At 40.5% G+C, this 15,791-nt stretch overlaps 1 protein-coding gene and 1 long non-coding RNA gene across 2 annotated transcripts; both read right to left on the minus strand.

Annotated features, from left to right (window-relative positions):
• Positions 1-1,213: 1,213 nt before the first annotated feature.
• On the minus strand, positions 1,214-9,143 carry LOC124111023. The gene is made up of 9 exons (XM_048383565.1): positions 8,895-9,143; positions 8,495-8,596; positions 6,808-6,916; positions 6,617-6,696; positions 5,568-6,344; positions 4,586-4,690; positions 3,537-3,645; positions 2,637-2,716; positions 1,214-1,858 (listed from the first exon to the last, which is right to left on the minus strand). The coding sequence occupies exons 1-9, from the start codon at positions 9,108-9,110 to the stop codon at positions 1,733-1,735; spliced, it is 1,704 nt and encodes a 567-aa protein (XP_048239522.1). The 5' UTR covers positions 9,111-9,143; the 3' UTR covers positions 1,214-1,732.
• A 635-nt stretch (positions 9,144-9,778) lies between these two features.
• LOC125373039 lies at positions 9,779-11,581 on the minus strand. Its single transcript, XR_007218302.1, has 4 exons — positions 11,447-11,581; positions 11,300-11,351; positions 10,356-10,464; positions 9,779-9,854 (listed from the first exon to the last, which is right to left on the minus strand). It is a non-coding gene; the product is annotated as an uncharacterized LOC125373039 (long non-coding RNA).
• Positions 11,582-15,791: the final 4,210 nt, after the last annotated feature.

Raw genomic sequence — 15,791 nt, forward strand, 5'->3', positions numbered from 1 at the left:
ACCGTATTCGACGTAATAAGCACCCAGGGCGCCCTCAAAATTAGAAATAGGGGGCACTTATTAGAATATAATTTTGATAAGAAATAAAAACAGAGTTGAAAGATCGTAAATTTTGTGGTTTATGCTGACAGCCTGAAATGATACAAAAGAAATGTCTGTGCGTATTATACAGATATATTTTCCAGAATTTAATTGCCCATACTTAAGGGTGCATATAACACACGAGTGCGTATTATACACAAAAAAATAAGTCTTGTGTACATTGATCAATCGGAGGGGTGCTAATTGGGATTGTTCACTAGCCAGTATATAAGACAATATCACCCTGGGCGCATATTAGAGCGGGACGCTTATTACGTCGAATACGGTAGCTGAAATACGGTTCAAAGAGAGGTAAACCCAACTCATTCTTTCTTGACGGTGATAGGGTAGCCTTTGGATTAATGCAATTGCTTTTGCAGAAGACAAGGATTTGATTCCCCACATGGGTACAATGTGTGAAGCCCATTTTCTGGTGTGCCTGGCCCTGCCATGCTATTGCTGGAATATTGCTGAAAGCGGCCTAAAACCATACTCACTCTTAACCTACAGCAGGTAATTAATGTTATACTGTCAGTGTGGATGCTACTGATTCAAGTGATATTGTCTAGGAATCAATCTCAGGAATGGAGTACAGTCATTTGTGGTGGCGCATGGTCCTGTGTACAGCATGCAAGGCACATATCAGGTGAAGCTAAACAACTTTGGTCTCGGAGAGTAGTTGGAAGGGTGACCATGTTTGGCGGCTTGTCTCCTGAGAGTTTCTAGGGGTTCAGTCCTGACCCACACTGAAGCACATGTCACATGTGGTGTCTCCTTGGGCAAAGGAGTTTGTTCAAAATGTGCTTCTGTTCACCCAGCAGTGAATGGGTACCCAGTAGGATGAGATGGTTACGTGACGGATAACCTTCTAGCACCTAGCTTGCTTGGGTTGTATACTCCCCAGGGAGCTGAGAAGGAACAAAATGTGTGTACACTGATCTATTGACTGCAGTAATAATGGTCTTAGCACTTAGTGCATGCTTCAACGGATGCTTCAACATTTCTAACCTTGGTCCCTACTGCGGTCAATACGCACAGAGAAGAGCCATAAGAATGATTTTTGCGAAGTTTCACACACACCAGAACAAATGAGGAATAAAGACATGCAGCAATTCATAAATTATATATTTTACATTTATTATCATAATCAACAAAACTAATATACAAATATATTACATAATTTACAATGACCCTTACAAACAATGAGACACTGATATATGTTTACACACAGAAACCAACAACAAAAAATATGAAATGGAATATCAAGAATCCTTGATCTGTATTTATGGCATACATTGTAAGACAAAAACAAAAATAGTCTTGGTTCTCAGGCACCGCCCGCATCATCATAAAGTCCACCGTACGTTTCGGTTTTATTTCCATTTTCAAAAAAGAAATCTTAAAATATTTCGCTTTTCCAACACACGTGAAATGCTACAATAATTAAGAAGAACAACAGGATTTTGCTGAAATTATTGTAAACAAAATTTGGTTACATACTAGCTTGAACAACCCCCCAAAAAACAGTCGCACTATATTTTCAAAAGCCATTGCTTGAGAACCTATTCTTTAATTTTTTTAAGCCTAAGACTACAATGTTTACACTTGAAAGTTTGTACACATGTACACAACATCTGCTTGAGATCGTGACTCAGGTGTTAAGATAAGAGGCAGCCATTATCTTGCTTCTGACCCCCCTAATAACACATGTCAGGTGGGCAATGACCCGCTCCATGTTGGTGAGGTAGACGTTCCCCCGGAGTGACAGAGTTGACATCTGAAACAAACAATTGATATTGTGGTATCAAGTTGTGTTGCAAAGTGTCCATGACATAAGGTGTTTAAGATTACCCAAACATGTACGTGGTCTGACTGACAACCTGGCCCTGGGTCTAGTGGATAGAGTGTCTGTCAAGAGAGCGGAGGGTCGGGGGTTTGATCTCCTGGCCTACCATAAGACATTAAAAGATGGTATTTGTTTTTACCTTGCCTGACGCTCAGGATTAAGGAGCAGAATCAGACTGGTCAGCTCGGAGTGAGTATACTGCGACTGAGTGGGGTATTCATGTTAAACTGCGTCATGGTATCTCAGTGGGCGAGCACTATTAAATTGGCATTAGTCCGGACTAGTACAAACAGCCCCCCACACATGTGCATGCACAGCACTATATGAGTGCAGAAATCTTGTAACGTTAAACCCTACCTCACCTCACCTCACCTCACCCTCACAAGAATGATTCCACGGGCTATACATGTAAACACTAACAGTTAACGAGGTAGAAGTGTTCAGAAAATACAAGACCCGATGGCAATATTTTTAGCAATATTCCAGCAATATCACGGCGGGGGACACCAGAAATCGGCTTCACACATTGTACCCATGTCGGGAATCGAACCCGGGTCTTCGGTGTGACGAGCAAACGCTTTAACCACTAGGCTACCCGACCGCCCCACAAGACCTGATGACTGCATTGCGATTATTAACTACAAATTCTTTGCACTTTGATTCACTCAAATAACTCCTCCTCATTTAAGGAAACTATGTATGCCCTTACCTGCACTCTCAGGTAAGTGGCCTTTGCCCGCAGTGATGCCACCCGATGGTTGTTGGGGCTTCGCTTCGTCTGGTGCAACTCTGGTGTGATAAAACAACAGTGCAGTGTCACAGAAAGAGAATTGAATCCATGCAAATTGGAAACTTTGGTAAGGCGAAAAAAAATAATCATCTTGGTTCTCAGGCACCACCCACATCATCATAAAGTCTGTTGCACATTTTGCTTTTATTTCCATTTCCCTCCCCCAAATTAAAATCCTAATACTTAAAAATAATCCAATGCAATGTACCATGCAGTTACTTCCCTTAACATGCACACTGCTTTACTGCACATCTCGTGTGTTGGTCATGGCGGCAATAGGAGTTTGAATGCTTGTTATGTAGGGAGGCCCTTTCCCAGGTTGATGGACAATTGTTTATTTGGTTTCATACTAGTTTAAACACAGCCCACCCTCTCTATATATTTTTTTAAGTCACTGATTGAGAACCAATTCTGTTATTTTTTTAAGCCTAACAATGTAGGGCTTCTTAAGTATGTTTGAAATTACCTCTTATAATTCTCTAAGGCACCTAAACTTTGCATATTTGAAAGAAATTCATTAAATTCTGTACTATTCCCTTTTGGTTGTTTAATGCTCCATTCAGCAATATTCCAGCAATATGATGGAGGTCTGAAAACAGAGTCTGGAGGAGGCAATCCAGTAATTGACATCATGAGCATTGCTCAACACAACTTAGATATGATGACATCAACCAAGTCAGCAAATCTGACCACCCGATCCCTTAAGTCGCCTCTAACAACAAGCATGGGTTGCAGAAGACCAGTATCTCGACAAGGGTGATGTGTTTGAGGAATCACCTGTTCCTGAAAAGAACATCAAACACTGTGTGATCTGTCTACCTGTGTCCAGCTCATCCATCGTACTCCGCCAGATGCAGTCTTCCTGCTGCCCCAGGTCCAGTTCTAACCGGATACCACCCATAGAGGTCACCAAAAGGTCATGCTGCATCTTTAACACAAACACAAGATATGGATGTTCTGTCTGTTTCACAATCTGGTTGCTTGAATATATAGTTAAATGCATGGAACTAGAATCATGGAAATCTTGTATTATGAAACATCTACACTTGTCTCAAAATTTTGTTTATTCTATTCATGTTAGCTTCATCTACAAAATTGTAAGTGAGTGAGTATGGTTTTACACCGCTTTTGGCAATTTTCAAGCAATATCACGGTGGGGGACACCAGAAATGGGCTTCACACATTGTACCCATGTAGGGAATCGAACCCCGGGTCTGGGGCGTGACGAGCGAATGCTTTAACCACTAGGCTACCCAACACCCCTACAGCAAAATATATTGAACCTATTTCAAAATTTGATAAACCAACCCAACACCAAAACCCCAACACAAAACGTGTACTTTAAAAAATATAAAATATTAATAAAAATACCCCAGACAATGTTTTCTTCACCCTCGTGTTCCGAATGCATAAAAACCTCTATCACATTTTTGGAACAATGTTTTTCATTTTAATTTTTTTCGTGCACTTTATCTGTTTATTTAAGAATAGTTGATGCATCATTTATATGTCATTTATATATATATAAATTAAAAAATTGTTGTGTTCCAAAAGCATAATACTATTTTATTACTTTTATTAAACAATGTTTCAATTTTACTTTTGTTGTATTCGGTTTTGTTTGCTTGTGTAAGGTTCTTTGAGACATTATTAAATAATATCATAATAAAATGGACAATGCTCCAGTCAAAAGTACGCCATACTGGTCGTGATAACGCTCTTAACCATTGGTCCGTGTCACAACTTGATAATTTACTGGCAACATGATATGGATGGGATGCTGTGGCATAAACATTCAGCAACCCATGGTCCACACCGTTCTCATGTTCTCGGTACAATACTATTTGTGGATCACACGAACGTCTCACCTGAAGGATCTGAAGAACGGTCCGTGCCTCCTGCAAGCTCATCTTCCTGGAATCTCCGGTTCCTGCTGTGACAGGTCTCAGTGTGGCGGCTTTACAGGGCATCGTCTGGAACACAATTCTCGTTCAATAACTCTGAGATTCAGTTGTACGGTGTATACACAACTTGCTTCCATACCACTGATGAATGTAACATGCTAGGAACAGCACCAAGGATAGCCTATCAATCTATCTCATTTTGTATTACAGTCAAGTCTTGTTAAACCGACACTCGTTTATCCGACAATCGGCTTTATCCAACACAAATAATGGGAACTGATTTAATCAGTGCTATTTAGACCTGTTAATCCGACAGTCTCGCACTCCGACTCCGACACACCTAATGCAACGAATTGCTGAAATCACTCATTAATCAGTCTCGTTAATCCGACACAGTGATCAGTGTACTCCGTGGTCATCTGCCCGCGTTTTGATGCAAGACAAGTCGGTGAGTAGCTGCATATTTCAACGGCTGCAGAGATAAATTTGCTTAATAATAAACAATTACTGCTTTAAATAAACAAAACAGGATTAATCACATGTCTAGATTACCTCAATCTTATTAAAATCGGATACAAGTTCTCGCTATCGCTGAGGACATCCCATTACAGGTCACGTCAGAACGACCTTTCGCGATCTTTGACCGACCAATGAAATTACTAACAGGAAGTCGACATTAGCCACTAAAAAAGCAGCTTTCTTAAGCATTGAGGCACTAGTTTCAATTAGCGACTTCCATTCCAGACTATGCTTTAAAAAGTATTTAGAAAGTTGTCCAATTTTCGATCACGAACGTTGATACTACCTATTTAATCTGACATAATCATATGCAACCAACAATGTCGGATTACAGGACTTGACTGTATATAACTTCTAGTTTTGTCAATCTTGTATGCTTTTTTGTTTATTTCTTGTTAAATGGCACATTCTGTGTAAATAATCAGACCTGAATGGCAGCAGAATCGGACTTCCTCTTCAGGTCATCACCAGAGCAGGAACTGTTGCTTGCATTGGTGGCAGCAGTCATGGGCTTTTCCTTTGTCAGCTTCACTTTGATTGCAGGCGTTGTGTGGTCTGACTTCCTAAAGGTGCCTTGAGAAGAAACATGGCTTGCATTGAGTGCAGTAGGATTGACCTTCTGTGTCAAATGGATATGGATGGCAGAAGCTGAAGGATCAGACTTCTTCAGGGTGTCACGAGAAGTCTTGTGGCTTGCTTTAGTTTCCACCATCATGACCTCTTTCTCTGTTGGCCTGTCCGGTACCTGGTTTCCAGAAGTTGTAGGCTTGTCTCTGGAGGATGAAGTAAAGCTTGTATTGGTGACAGTTGTCATACCCTTCTTTTTCTTCACCCGTTTCGCCAGGCTTGGAGCTAACAGAGGCTTCTTCAGCACTGTACTGGAGCATGAAGTTGGGCTTGCAATGGTGGCATTTCTTTTCCTTGTTGGTCTGACAGATCTTGCAGATGTTGTGGAAGACTTCATTCCTCTATTGACACCTTCATCATTTGCAGCTTTGGAAACGTTGGGCCTCCATGTCTTGTCTACAACAGATGTGTCAGAGGTAGCGACTTGATGTGGTAGGCAGTTCTTCGAAGGCGGAACCTGTTTCTTGGCATCATTGTTGCAGTGGCCACTTTCTCGAATAATGTGTAGATCCATGTCCCAAAGATTATTCTGCATGGACTCCAGCAGTTGTCTCCCTTCATAGCTGAGGCGTTTAGACTGCAATAACAGAAAATATATGCTGGCACATTGGTCCAAAAGCAAAGATTTGTAAATCAAGACATTGCAAAAAACAATTTGATAACTTTGATAAAAATCAGTCAATATCAAGTTCAGCCATTCTCTTCTCGTCTTCACCCAAAATAAGCTATAAGAAGACAAAACCTGATTGTATATATACCATCCATGCAATTACTTAGCCAAAATGTGATCCCTTTAAAATTAAATATAGTCCACAACCTACAACAGACAAGCAATAAAACAAAACCTACCTGGTTCCGGTATGCGGTCACTTTTGTCTTGATACTGTTCAGCCTGGTGTCTTGTCTCACCTTAGGTAGGGCTGCAATGTCTGAAGAGGGAAAATGGAATGAGATGTCGCATCTTAAAACATTTATCCATGAGTAAGAATCAAATTAAATGGAACTTTTAAATGAATTCAATATTACAAGAGCAAGCTTACCAGTCTGCAATATCTTTATCTGCTTGTTGAATGAAATTCGTTTTTCACGTATCTCCACCAAAATCTTCTTAAACTGGGAAAACTCAAAACCAAATCTGTCTCTCTCCTCCTGAATAGAATATGTTCAGGACACTTTAGTCATGACAACACACCCATTAGGGCCTATAGATATAACAGATGAAGATTCTGGCAATACATCCATACATAAATGTGTCCTATATCAAAGCCTATAGTTTCTAAGAGACTTTGATAAACAGCCTAGTAAGCACTCTTGCCATGGGAAGATGCTGGCAATATGGCTGCTCATGTTCTATAACACTATCATATTCATAACAGTGATAGATGTATTCCCATCATCATTTGACTGCCTCCGTGGTCTAGTGGTAGAGCGTCCGCCCGGAGAGCGGAAGGTCCAGGGTTTGATCCCCGATCGCGTCATACCAAAAGACGTTAAAAGATGGTACTTGTTGTTACCCTGTCTGGTGCTCGGTGTTAAGGGCTAAAACAAGGACTGGTCGGCTCGGAGTCAGTATACTGTGTCTGAGTGGGGTATTCATATTAAACTGCGGCATGGTATCTCAGTGACCTAGCACTATAAATCGGCATCAGTCCGGACTAGTACAAGCAGCCACACACACACACACGTGCATGCACGTCACTATAAAAGTGCAATAATCTTGGACGCGACGTTAAACCCCATTTCACCTCACCACCTCACCATCATCATTTGGTCCACTATCCCCTTATCTTGAGGTATGCAAGGAAATTTGAAGGTCCAATGGACAAACATTATATTTTGCTAGAAATGCATGTTTACATTGACAGTCAACACAAAGATACTATAGCATGATGTTTAAATTCTGGCATTACAGAGTTTCTTGGTCAGTGAGGCAAAATTAAATATGATATGTCATGACCAGAGAATAATCAGTCTCTATTATCTGCTGAAATATACTACTCATAAGTTTTGTTTTGTTTGTAACCTCACTCAGCAATATTCCAGCTATATGACGACGGTCTGGAAATTTTTCTAGTCTGCACCAGACAATCCAGTGTTTGACATTATGAGCATCGATCTACGGAATTGAGATATGATGACATGTATCATCCAAGACAGCGAGCATGACCACCCGATCCCGTTAGTCGCCTCTTACAACAAGCATATGGGTTGCTGAAGACCAGGTCATCAGTGACTACTCAAAACAAGGGGCAGTCAGGTAGCCCAGTGGTTAAAGCGTTCGCTCGTCACGCCAAAGACCCAGGTTTGATTCCCGACATGGGTACAATGTGTGAAGCCCATTTCTGGTGTCCCCCGTCGTGATATTGTTGGAATATTGCTAAAAGCGGCGTAAAACCATACTCACTCACTCTACTCAAAACAATTTAAAGAACACCCAATATTTTCTGTCATGACCGATTACAGATAGTGAAAAAATCAGGTCTTCCTTAACTTATTTTGAATAGTATAGATTCCATTGTGTGTAAAAAGCAAAATAATGGTGAATAGATCACTGAAAATCATTTATGACCCCGTGTTCATAAAAACAGTAAGCATGTTCTGCACTGAAGGAACATAACAAAAATCATATTTAGAAACCCAGCATTTTCAAATTACATTTACTTTAGCAAATTATATGAAAGAAAACAAGGAAAAGTTAAAATGGCTCACAAATGAAAGAATACTTACAAGCTGTGTACGGAGATCTGTCTGTGGTGTCTGGAGAAGGCTATTCTTCATTTTGGAATCCACCTTGATAGAATGGACTGTTTTCAGTGGTCCAGCCAAAGTCTGACGAATACAAGAATAATATTCTGACAACTGATGGAAATATCAACTTATGTGATTTTATTCATCTTCAAAGGACTTATAAGTTACTTTTCAAGTTCCTAATTTATCTAAGGCTCAGCCTGTAAAAACTAAAAACTCGGCTCTGTTTTTTTCCCTCATTAGAAATTTAATTTTCCAAACAAAATTAAGTTATACACATTACATATTAATAAACTACAGACTGATTTGTAAGCCTCCATTAAAATCTGCAACCCACACAGTTGGGAAATGAGATTATTTGAGGAAATACGGTAACTACCTCAGCTGGCTGTTTCTGGACTTTGACATCAAGGTTACAAGTGATGTCTCCTTTGGTACCGAGGGTGACAGCGAGCATTTCCTGTCCAGGAGTTCGTGGACTGTCAGGGTGAGGCAGGCAGGGCTGTTCGGGCGTGTTGGCCACCTTGGTATCCCCAAAGTTATGTTTGCTGCGTCTGATGATGTAAAGGTCCATCTCCCAGAGCTCTTTCTCCATGGACGCCAACAGTTGTCTCCCTTGGTAGCTGATGCTTTTCGACTGCAAGGAAAAGGCCGGCGATTGATGACGCTCTGGTTTCTTTCAGAACTATTATCTATCTCCGAAGATCTCAATGAATGATGCGGCAATTCAACATAATTTATCTATGAAACACGACGTATAGTAACATCGGCGTCTGGAACGTTGTCCTGCGTCATCGGGTACCGTGGAACACTATCGACCAGGTCGCCACCCGACTCTTATTTTACAAGATATATGACAAATGCATCGCGACCTGTCTGCCTCCGATTCTCAATTTATCTGGTTTTTTTCTGAATAGGATATACCACGACCTTTTTAAAATGAAAATAACGTTCGTGGATAGCTTCTTTAGCATTATCAGAATCATAGGCATAACAGTGACAGCTTTTGCCTTACATTTTACATTGCTTACGGACAATAATACAAAGAAATGCCGCTGTCATATTATTATATTTATATACCAGGCCAGGATTATTTTTTTGTATCACCCACCGGTCCAAATCAAATTTTAAAACGATTAACAAAATCCTTTACAATGTATTTCATTTTTATAAATACTTTTTTTTCAATCTACCGACCAATTTTCTCACTATCAACATTCTTAAACAAAGAAATATGCAGGGAAAAAATCTGGCCTTACCTTGGTTCGAAGTGTTTGAAGCCTGGACTCGATTCCTTTCAAGCGCTTTTCCTGTTGAGAACTACCTAGACCTGCAAGTTCTGTGCAAGTGAAAAATATTGAGATTATATTTTGAAATTTTGCACAATAATATATATCATGTATGTTTGTATACTAGTATTTAAGAATTGACTTCTATATATTTTTACGTTTATGGGGAAATAAAGGTAAAACCCGTGTGCAAACTACGGAAGCCTTTTAGGGTCATTTTTCTTTTAATTGTTTTTCGATACAGATGGCCCTATGAGGCTTCCGTAGCAAACTGTAAATCCTCGCTTTGTAATCACACTATAACATACATGTGCAACACGAATGTAGTTAATCGGTGAAGCAATTTTCATTGTAGGTACATGGAAATCGTTATTTTCCTTCTTGAGAAAACAAAATCATGCAAAGTGATGTTAGAACAAGCATTTGTATTGCTTCATTTTCTTTGTGTTATTTTAAGCAGGCTCATTCGTAAAGGAAGAATAAAAGGTCTGGCCTCAATGTAAATACAAAGACAATCAGAAAGCTACGGTCCGTCCTGTGAATGCGCTCACCGGATCTGTAGGATTTCGTGTGCCTGTTCATGGCAACACGTTCTTCACGGACTTCTGTCAAATACTTCTCCAGGCTGCCAAACTGGCAGGCGAATTTGTCTCTCTCTTCCTGATAACAAAAGACATATGTCGGTTACAGGGCCCTATGGTATACATGTCAGGAATACAGTAGTTTGATACGTTTAATTCTTAAATAAATTTTGATTCAAGAAAATAAGTAGACACTTATCCATCCTTGTTGTAGCCGTTCATTTGAATCTAGTTTGCGGTTGTTTCCAGCTACATTGAGAAAATATACATATCCGAGTCTGGGGCTGACAAATGGTTGATTGAACGAACAATGATCGAGGTTGTCGGACTACAATTACACTCGATTCATCAGATCACACACATAGCCTCATATCAGCCGCGCATCTGCGTGAAATAGGCCAATAAACTCACCACTAACCAATTATTTTTGAAATGCGTACAAATACAAGTTAAAATTTTGTAAACACCCCAAAATTGCACCAGCAATGTGCATAATTATCCGCACATTATTATTCGTTGATTGGATGCAGGCACTACATGCATAAACTGCAGTGAATAATGCACAAACATGCTTTGACATGTATCGCTATTTTTTGTCAACTTATGCAACACATTTTGGGGAACACGTGGACAGATACAAATTAAAAGTCTTATGAAAAAGAGTTTCAAGAGTAATTATTTTCTAAAATATGTCTCATATACATTGGTTCAAAATACACAATAGGCTGGACCAATGGCAGTAAAACATATTGAATTCCCATAGAAAAATATAATAAACCCAATGAGAATGATTACTCAATGGCTCAACTCTGATGTGGAGCAATGTTATCTGTCCGATGCTCTATTTAGTCGGTTCTTACAAGCATGATCACGTGGAACCTTTTGGGCAACAACACGAAACATATTTGTCTTACCTTCAACGTTCGCACTATCCCAGCCTCTGGGGAGCTAACCATGGTTGCTAACCTGAGAACAGAGACAATTCACTCACAGTTGTACTCAATGTAATGTTTTGTATTATTTCGTGCAATATGCTTTCAAAAATGTTTGAATTTACCTACCTTGTGCCTTGCTGGTATAGATGGAATATAGATGATCACTTTGACTTTAACTTTCAAGATTTCGGTAAATACCAGTGAAAAAGTATCCCGTTTTCAGAACCTCGACCGTCTTACTGTGGCAGTAGGACAATGACGTGACGTCATAGACGTATATGCGTGACGTAGTGCACAATGAGGACGTCATAATCATACTACGTCACAGAACAAATATGTTGTCGACTCTATATACGACAATAATGTAATCTGTGTGGTTTTACTTTCATTTCATAATTTGGTTTCTTTACTAATTTACTAAAGCCACATATGTTATGTTTTCAAATGTTGACTAATTCCCCCTTCTTTGCATACCAAAGAGCAATCTTCACGTGAAGTAAAATGCGATTATGGAAATTTCCTGAAGCTATTTTGAGTTTAATAAGTTTTCGTTTGTTTTTGTTTGTATGTCGTTTAACGCCACACACATCACTATTCCAGACGGCGGTCTGTAAATAATGGAGTCTGGACATGACAATCCAGTGATTGATATCATGACATCCAAATATGTAAACTTATTTTATCAACACACTACCAGTCCGCTAGTACAGTCGCACCTACCTTGCAATAACGGATGTCTGTCGCACGACGTTATATATTCTGAATCAGTAGATGGTAGAAATTTTGCATCCGCACTGTACGATCACCAGGGTGGGAATGCAGTTGTCACAATGTTTTACGTCATAATATATATTTCTTTATGACGTCACAATAAGCCAGTCAGTTACGCCGGGTTTATTCTAGACATAGGGGCGAGAAATACAGTTGCCCAGCTTTCAAAGTTTGCACTCATACATTGTTGATTTAAACCAAGTGTATGTTGGGTGCGTTGATACTGTTCGATAGAGAATTGTTTCTTTTCGTCAATACTCCGTGTAGTCTGTCTTAAAGACCCTGATACAAATATATATCAAATACAGCCCATGCAAGTCTATAATGTTTGGCAAGTCTAGATTACTGCAGTATCAGGAAATGAAGAGAGTCACTGGGCTCCCTTTTATTATATTTTTATTAGATAACTGAACAACTGTTTTTTTCTGTACGGTATGTTCATTTCAGAGACTAGATGTTAGTCTATACTCCGTGTTAACACAGTCAAACAAACATTTGCAGGTCCATGCACACTAACACTAACAATATGAAAACAGGCATTGTCTTTGTAGTGTATAAGCTAACATTACATACGAGTCGCGAACGGATACAGTACTACTCCTCGAATAAGTGAAACTATGAATCTAATTTGATAAGAAAAATACATGTTCATGCACACATACTGGGGAAACTGTTCTACCTTGACGCGAAATTTAGAATTGGTACAGTTACCAACTCTCATTTATTCAACCTTCATCCATCACTGATAAATCCAACTTGTTGCCTTTTCTCACATGATGTGTAGGTGCAAAATTACTTTGATTATTCAATTGTGGTTTTTTTTGCCTCGTAAACAAAACCAACCTAAGTCAAAGGGGTGGGGTAGGGGCACGACGATAAACGTATTAATGCGATGAAAATGAGATATTTTTATAAACTTATGGAATTGTGTTATGTTGTATATTCATGCATATAGGCTAGTTGCCGGGGTGTATTCAAAGCCGGCTCCCCACGAGGTCATTTGTGTTAACTGGTAAAGTGAGCGCTTTTCGCCGCTCTTAGTCATTTAGGTAAACAGGAGCTATATTATTAAAAGTCAACAGTTCGGGGTTAATGTTTCCTCCATAGTATTCTTGTCTCAAAGTTAATATTTCATACAAGAAGGAACGGTTGTGGAATTCCTAAAACTTATTTGTTTCCTAATTCTCATAAATTATTCTGAAATGAATATTCCGGTTTAAACTCCGATTCTTAAATCGGAAAGTAATAAATACCCCGGTCCACTGTCTATCACCGACCTGGAATCCGTCTTTTTTTCATTGTTTTGAACCCTGTGGTATGTCTGGGCAAAATGTGCTCAAGGATCCAATACGTGTCTGGGTCAAGGGTGGCCGAGTCATCTAAGGCGCAGCAAAACGCTGTGTAAAGTTGCGTCCCTTGAGCACGTAAGAAACCTATGATTGTGGGTTCGAATCCCGGTTCGCCTCGATTAAGTTTTTTTTTCAGGTTTGTCAGCACTAAACCTGCTCGTGAGTTCCACCAAATGGGTAATTTCTAAGACCTGCATCACTTCGGCCTTTCCTCCCACATCATGCTGACACGCTGTGATATACGTGGGATAAAAACCAACTCACTCACTTATACAATGTGCGTCGTCACGACCGATGAGGATTGGGGGCCAATAATGTGTGACTAGCGTCATGGTCTGCTTTGCCTGGTTCAGTCTAGATTATTTACAGGCCGCCCCGATATGTCTGGAATTGTTTTGATTGTTATTCACTCATGCACTCCGTGTCTGGTCATGACATAATGTGTCCAAGTATTTATATAAAGATTAAAAACGAATTTTGAATTTTTCTCCCGAAAAAACTTGACGAGAGTGCAAGGAGAGAATCGATAAGTTAACTACCTCTGATTTAGTTCATTTTGTATTCATGTTGAGAATGCCTGAGTGAGTTGGGTTTAACGCCGCTTTTAACATTATTCCGGTTATATCACAGCGTGTCAACTTAATGTAGGAGGAAAGCCCGAAGTGATGCACGTCTCAGACGTTTACCACTTCGATGAAACCAACAAACACGAGTATGGTGGTGACAAACCTAGAAACATTAACGGGGAGAACCGGGATTCGAACCCGCAATCATAGGTTTCTGGCGTGCCCAGAGAATGCTTGAAAAAAGTCCTAACACAAAGACAAACGTTAAGCACCACTGGAAATAATTGATACTGAAATATCCCCTGAAATGAAAGGACAGTACAATGTCAACTGTGACGTCACACTGCAGCACGACATGCACGTGCAGCATGCAACCCGCCGTGCATTGCTAAAATGCAGTATCTGTACACCCAATTGTGGGTATTTAACGTCACCGTCTTGCATTTAAGAAGCATCATCTGTAAACATGGTACGAAGAAGGTTATCGGAGGCGCAAAGAAGGCGTATTACTTCATTCGACAGGCATGACATACACAAGTATATAGGACGTCAACCAGGGTACCATTATACCGTCATCATCAGACTGGTAGAAAACACGGGCAAACCACCTGTATATTTTACAATATGACCGGTCCTACGAGGGTTGGCATTGAAACCCTAATACCATAACCTAGGAAAAACGAATGTGGTTTGCAAGAAGACCCCATTGACAATAACAAAACATAAAAACATTATCCTGTTTTGACATTTTGATCATGATTCTAACAAAAACTCAGCGGCACTGTATTTATGCGCAAACAGTAGCCACAATAAGTATGCAGGTGCAGTCAGGAACACAGTTCCACATCATGATTCATGATGAACAAATCAGCAATAGCTGGTAAACCAGATGATAGCTCCCAGCCTTCGTCTCATCCTCCCGTAAGTCGTCTGATCTGCTGACTGGGCATCTGCAGCCATTCCCGATGAAGAGCTCCCCCCATTTGGGCCAGAGTCTGTTCGGGTGGGTCCAGTGCCTGTACTCGATGCCCCAAAATGTCGACGTCCCAAATATGCTCCATCAGGTTCAGGTCAGGTCTCATGGCAATCTCATTAAAATCGGATCTTAGTTCTCGCTATCGCTAATCAAAGCTTTGTTAAGCGGAAGCGAGAACTTAGATATGATTTTAATGATATCACGACAGGCCACGGCAGAGTCGCTACAGTGTCATTCTGGAGAAAAGCTGTTACTGCTGGGGAACAATGTGGCCTAGCATTGTCATCCCTGTACACAGGTCGGGTTGGTGGTTGTGGAAATGCGGCAAATTATTGCAGGACGTTACGGATGTAGCGATCACCATTGACTGACTGACTGACTGAGTATGGTTTTACGCCGCTTTTAGCAATATTCCAGCAATATCACGGCGGGGGACACCAGAAATGGGCTTCACACATTGTACCCATGTCGGGAATCGAACCCGGGTCTTCGGCGTGACGAGCGAACGCTTTACCCACTAGGCTACCCGACCGCCCCCGATCACCATTGAAGGTTGCATTGGATGGTGATACAATCCAGCTTACAATCGTGTGACAGGCAACCCCAAGCAACTACCAAACCTCCACCAAACTGGGTCGTAGGTCTCATGTTCCTGGGTGTGTAGGCCATATGTTTGTGCCTCCAAACCCTCTATCGGCCATCAGTGACATAGAGCAGAACCTCAGATTCCAAGCTCTCCGGGCCAAACACCATGTTAAAAGTATTCTCCGCTTATGACCGGCAAGGAAGGGACACTTGATTACCCTTCT

Source organism: Haliotis rufescens, unplaced genomic scaffold (genome assembly GCF_023055435.1).
Source record: "Haliotis rufescens isolate VD_foot unplaced genomic scaffold, xgHalRufe1.0.p SCAF_5, whole genome shotgun sequence".
Taxonomy (NCBI): domain Eukaryota; kingdom Metazoa; phylum Mollusca; class Gastropoda; order Lepetellida; family Haliotidae; genus Haliotis; species Haliotis rufescens.

Excerpts from the sequence above, each read along its gene's own strand:
- LOC124111023 (XM_048383565.1), bottom strand. The coding sequence starts at position 9,110 with ATGGAGAAAGAGCTCTGGGAGATGGACCTTTACATCATCAGACGCAGC. Across the intron at positions 6,917-8,494 it reads CAGATCTCCGTACACAGCTT|GAGGAGAGAGACAGATTTGG; the intron begins GTAAGTATTCTT and ends TATTCTATTCAG. Across the intron at positions 3,646-4,585 it reads CCGTTCTTCAGATCCTTCAG|ATGCAGCATGACCTTTTGGT; the intron begins GTGAGACGTTCG and ends TTTGTGTTAAAG.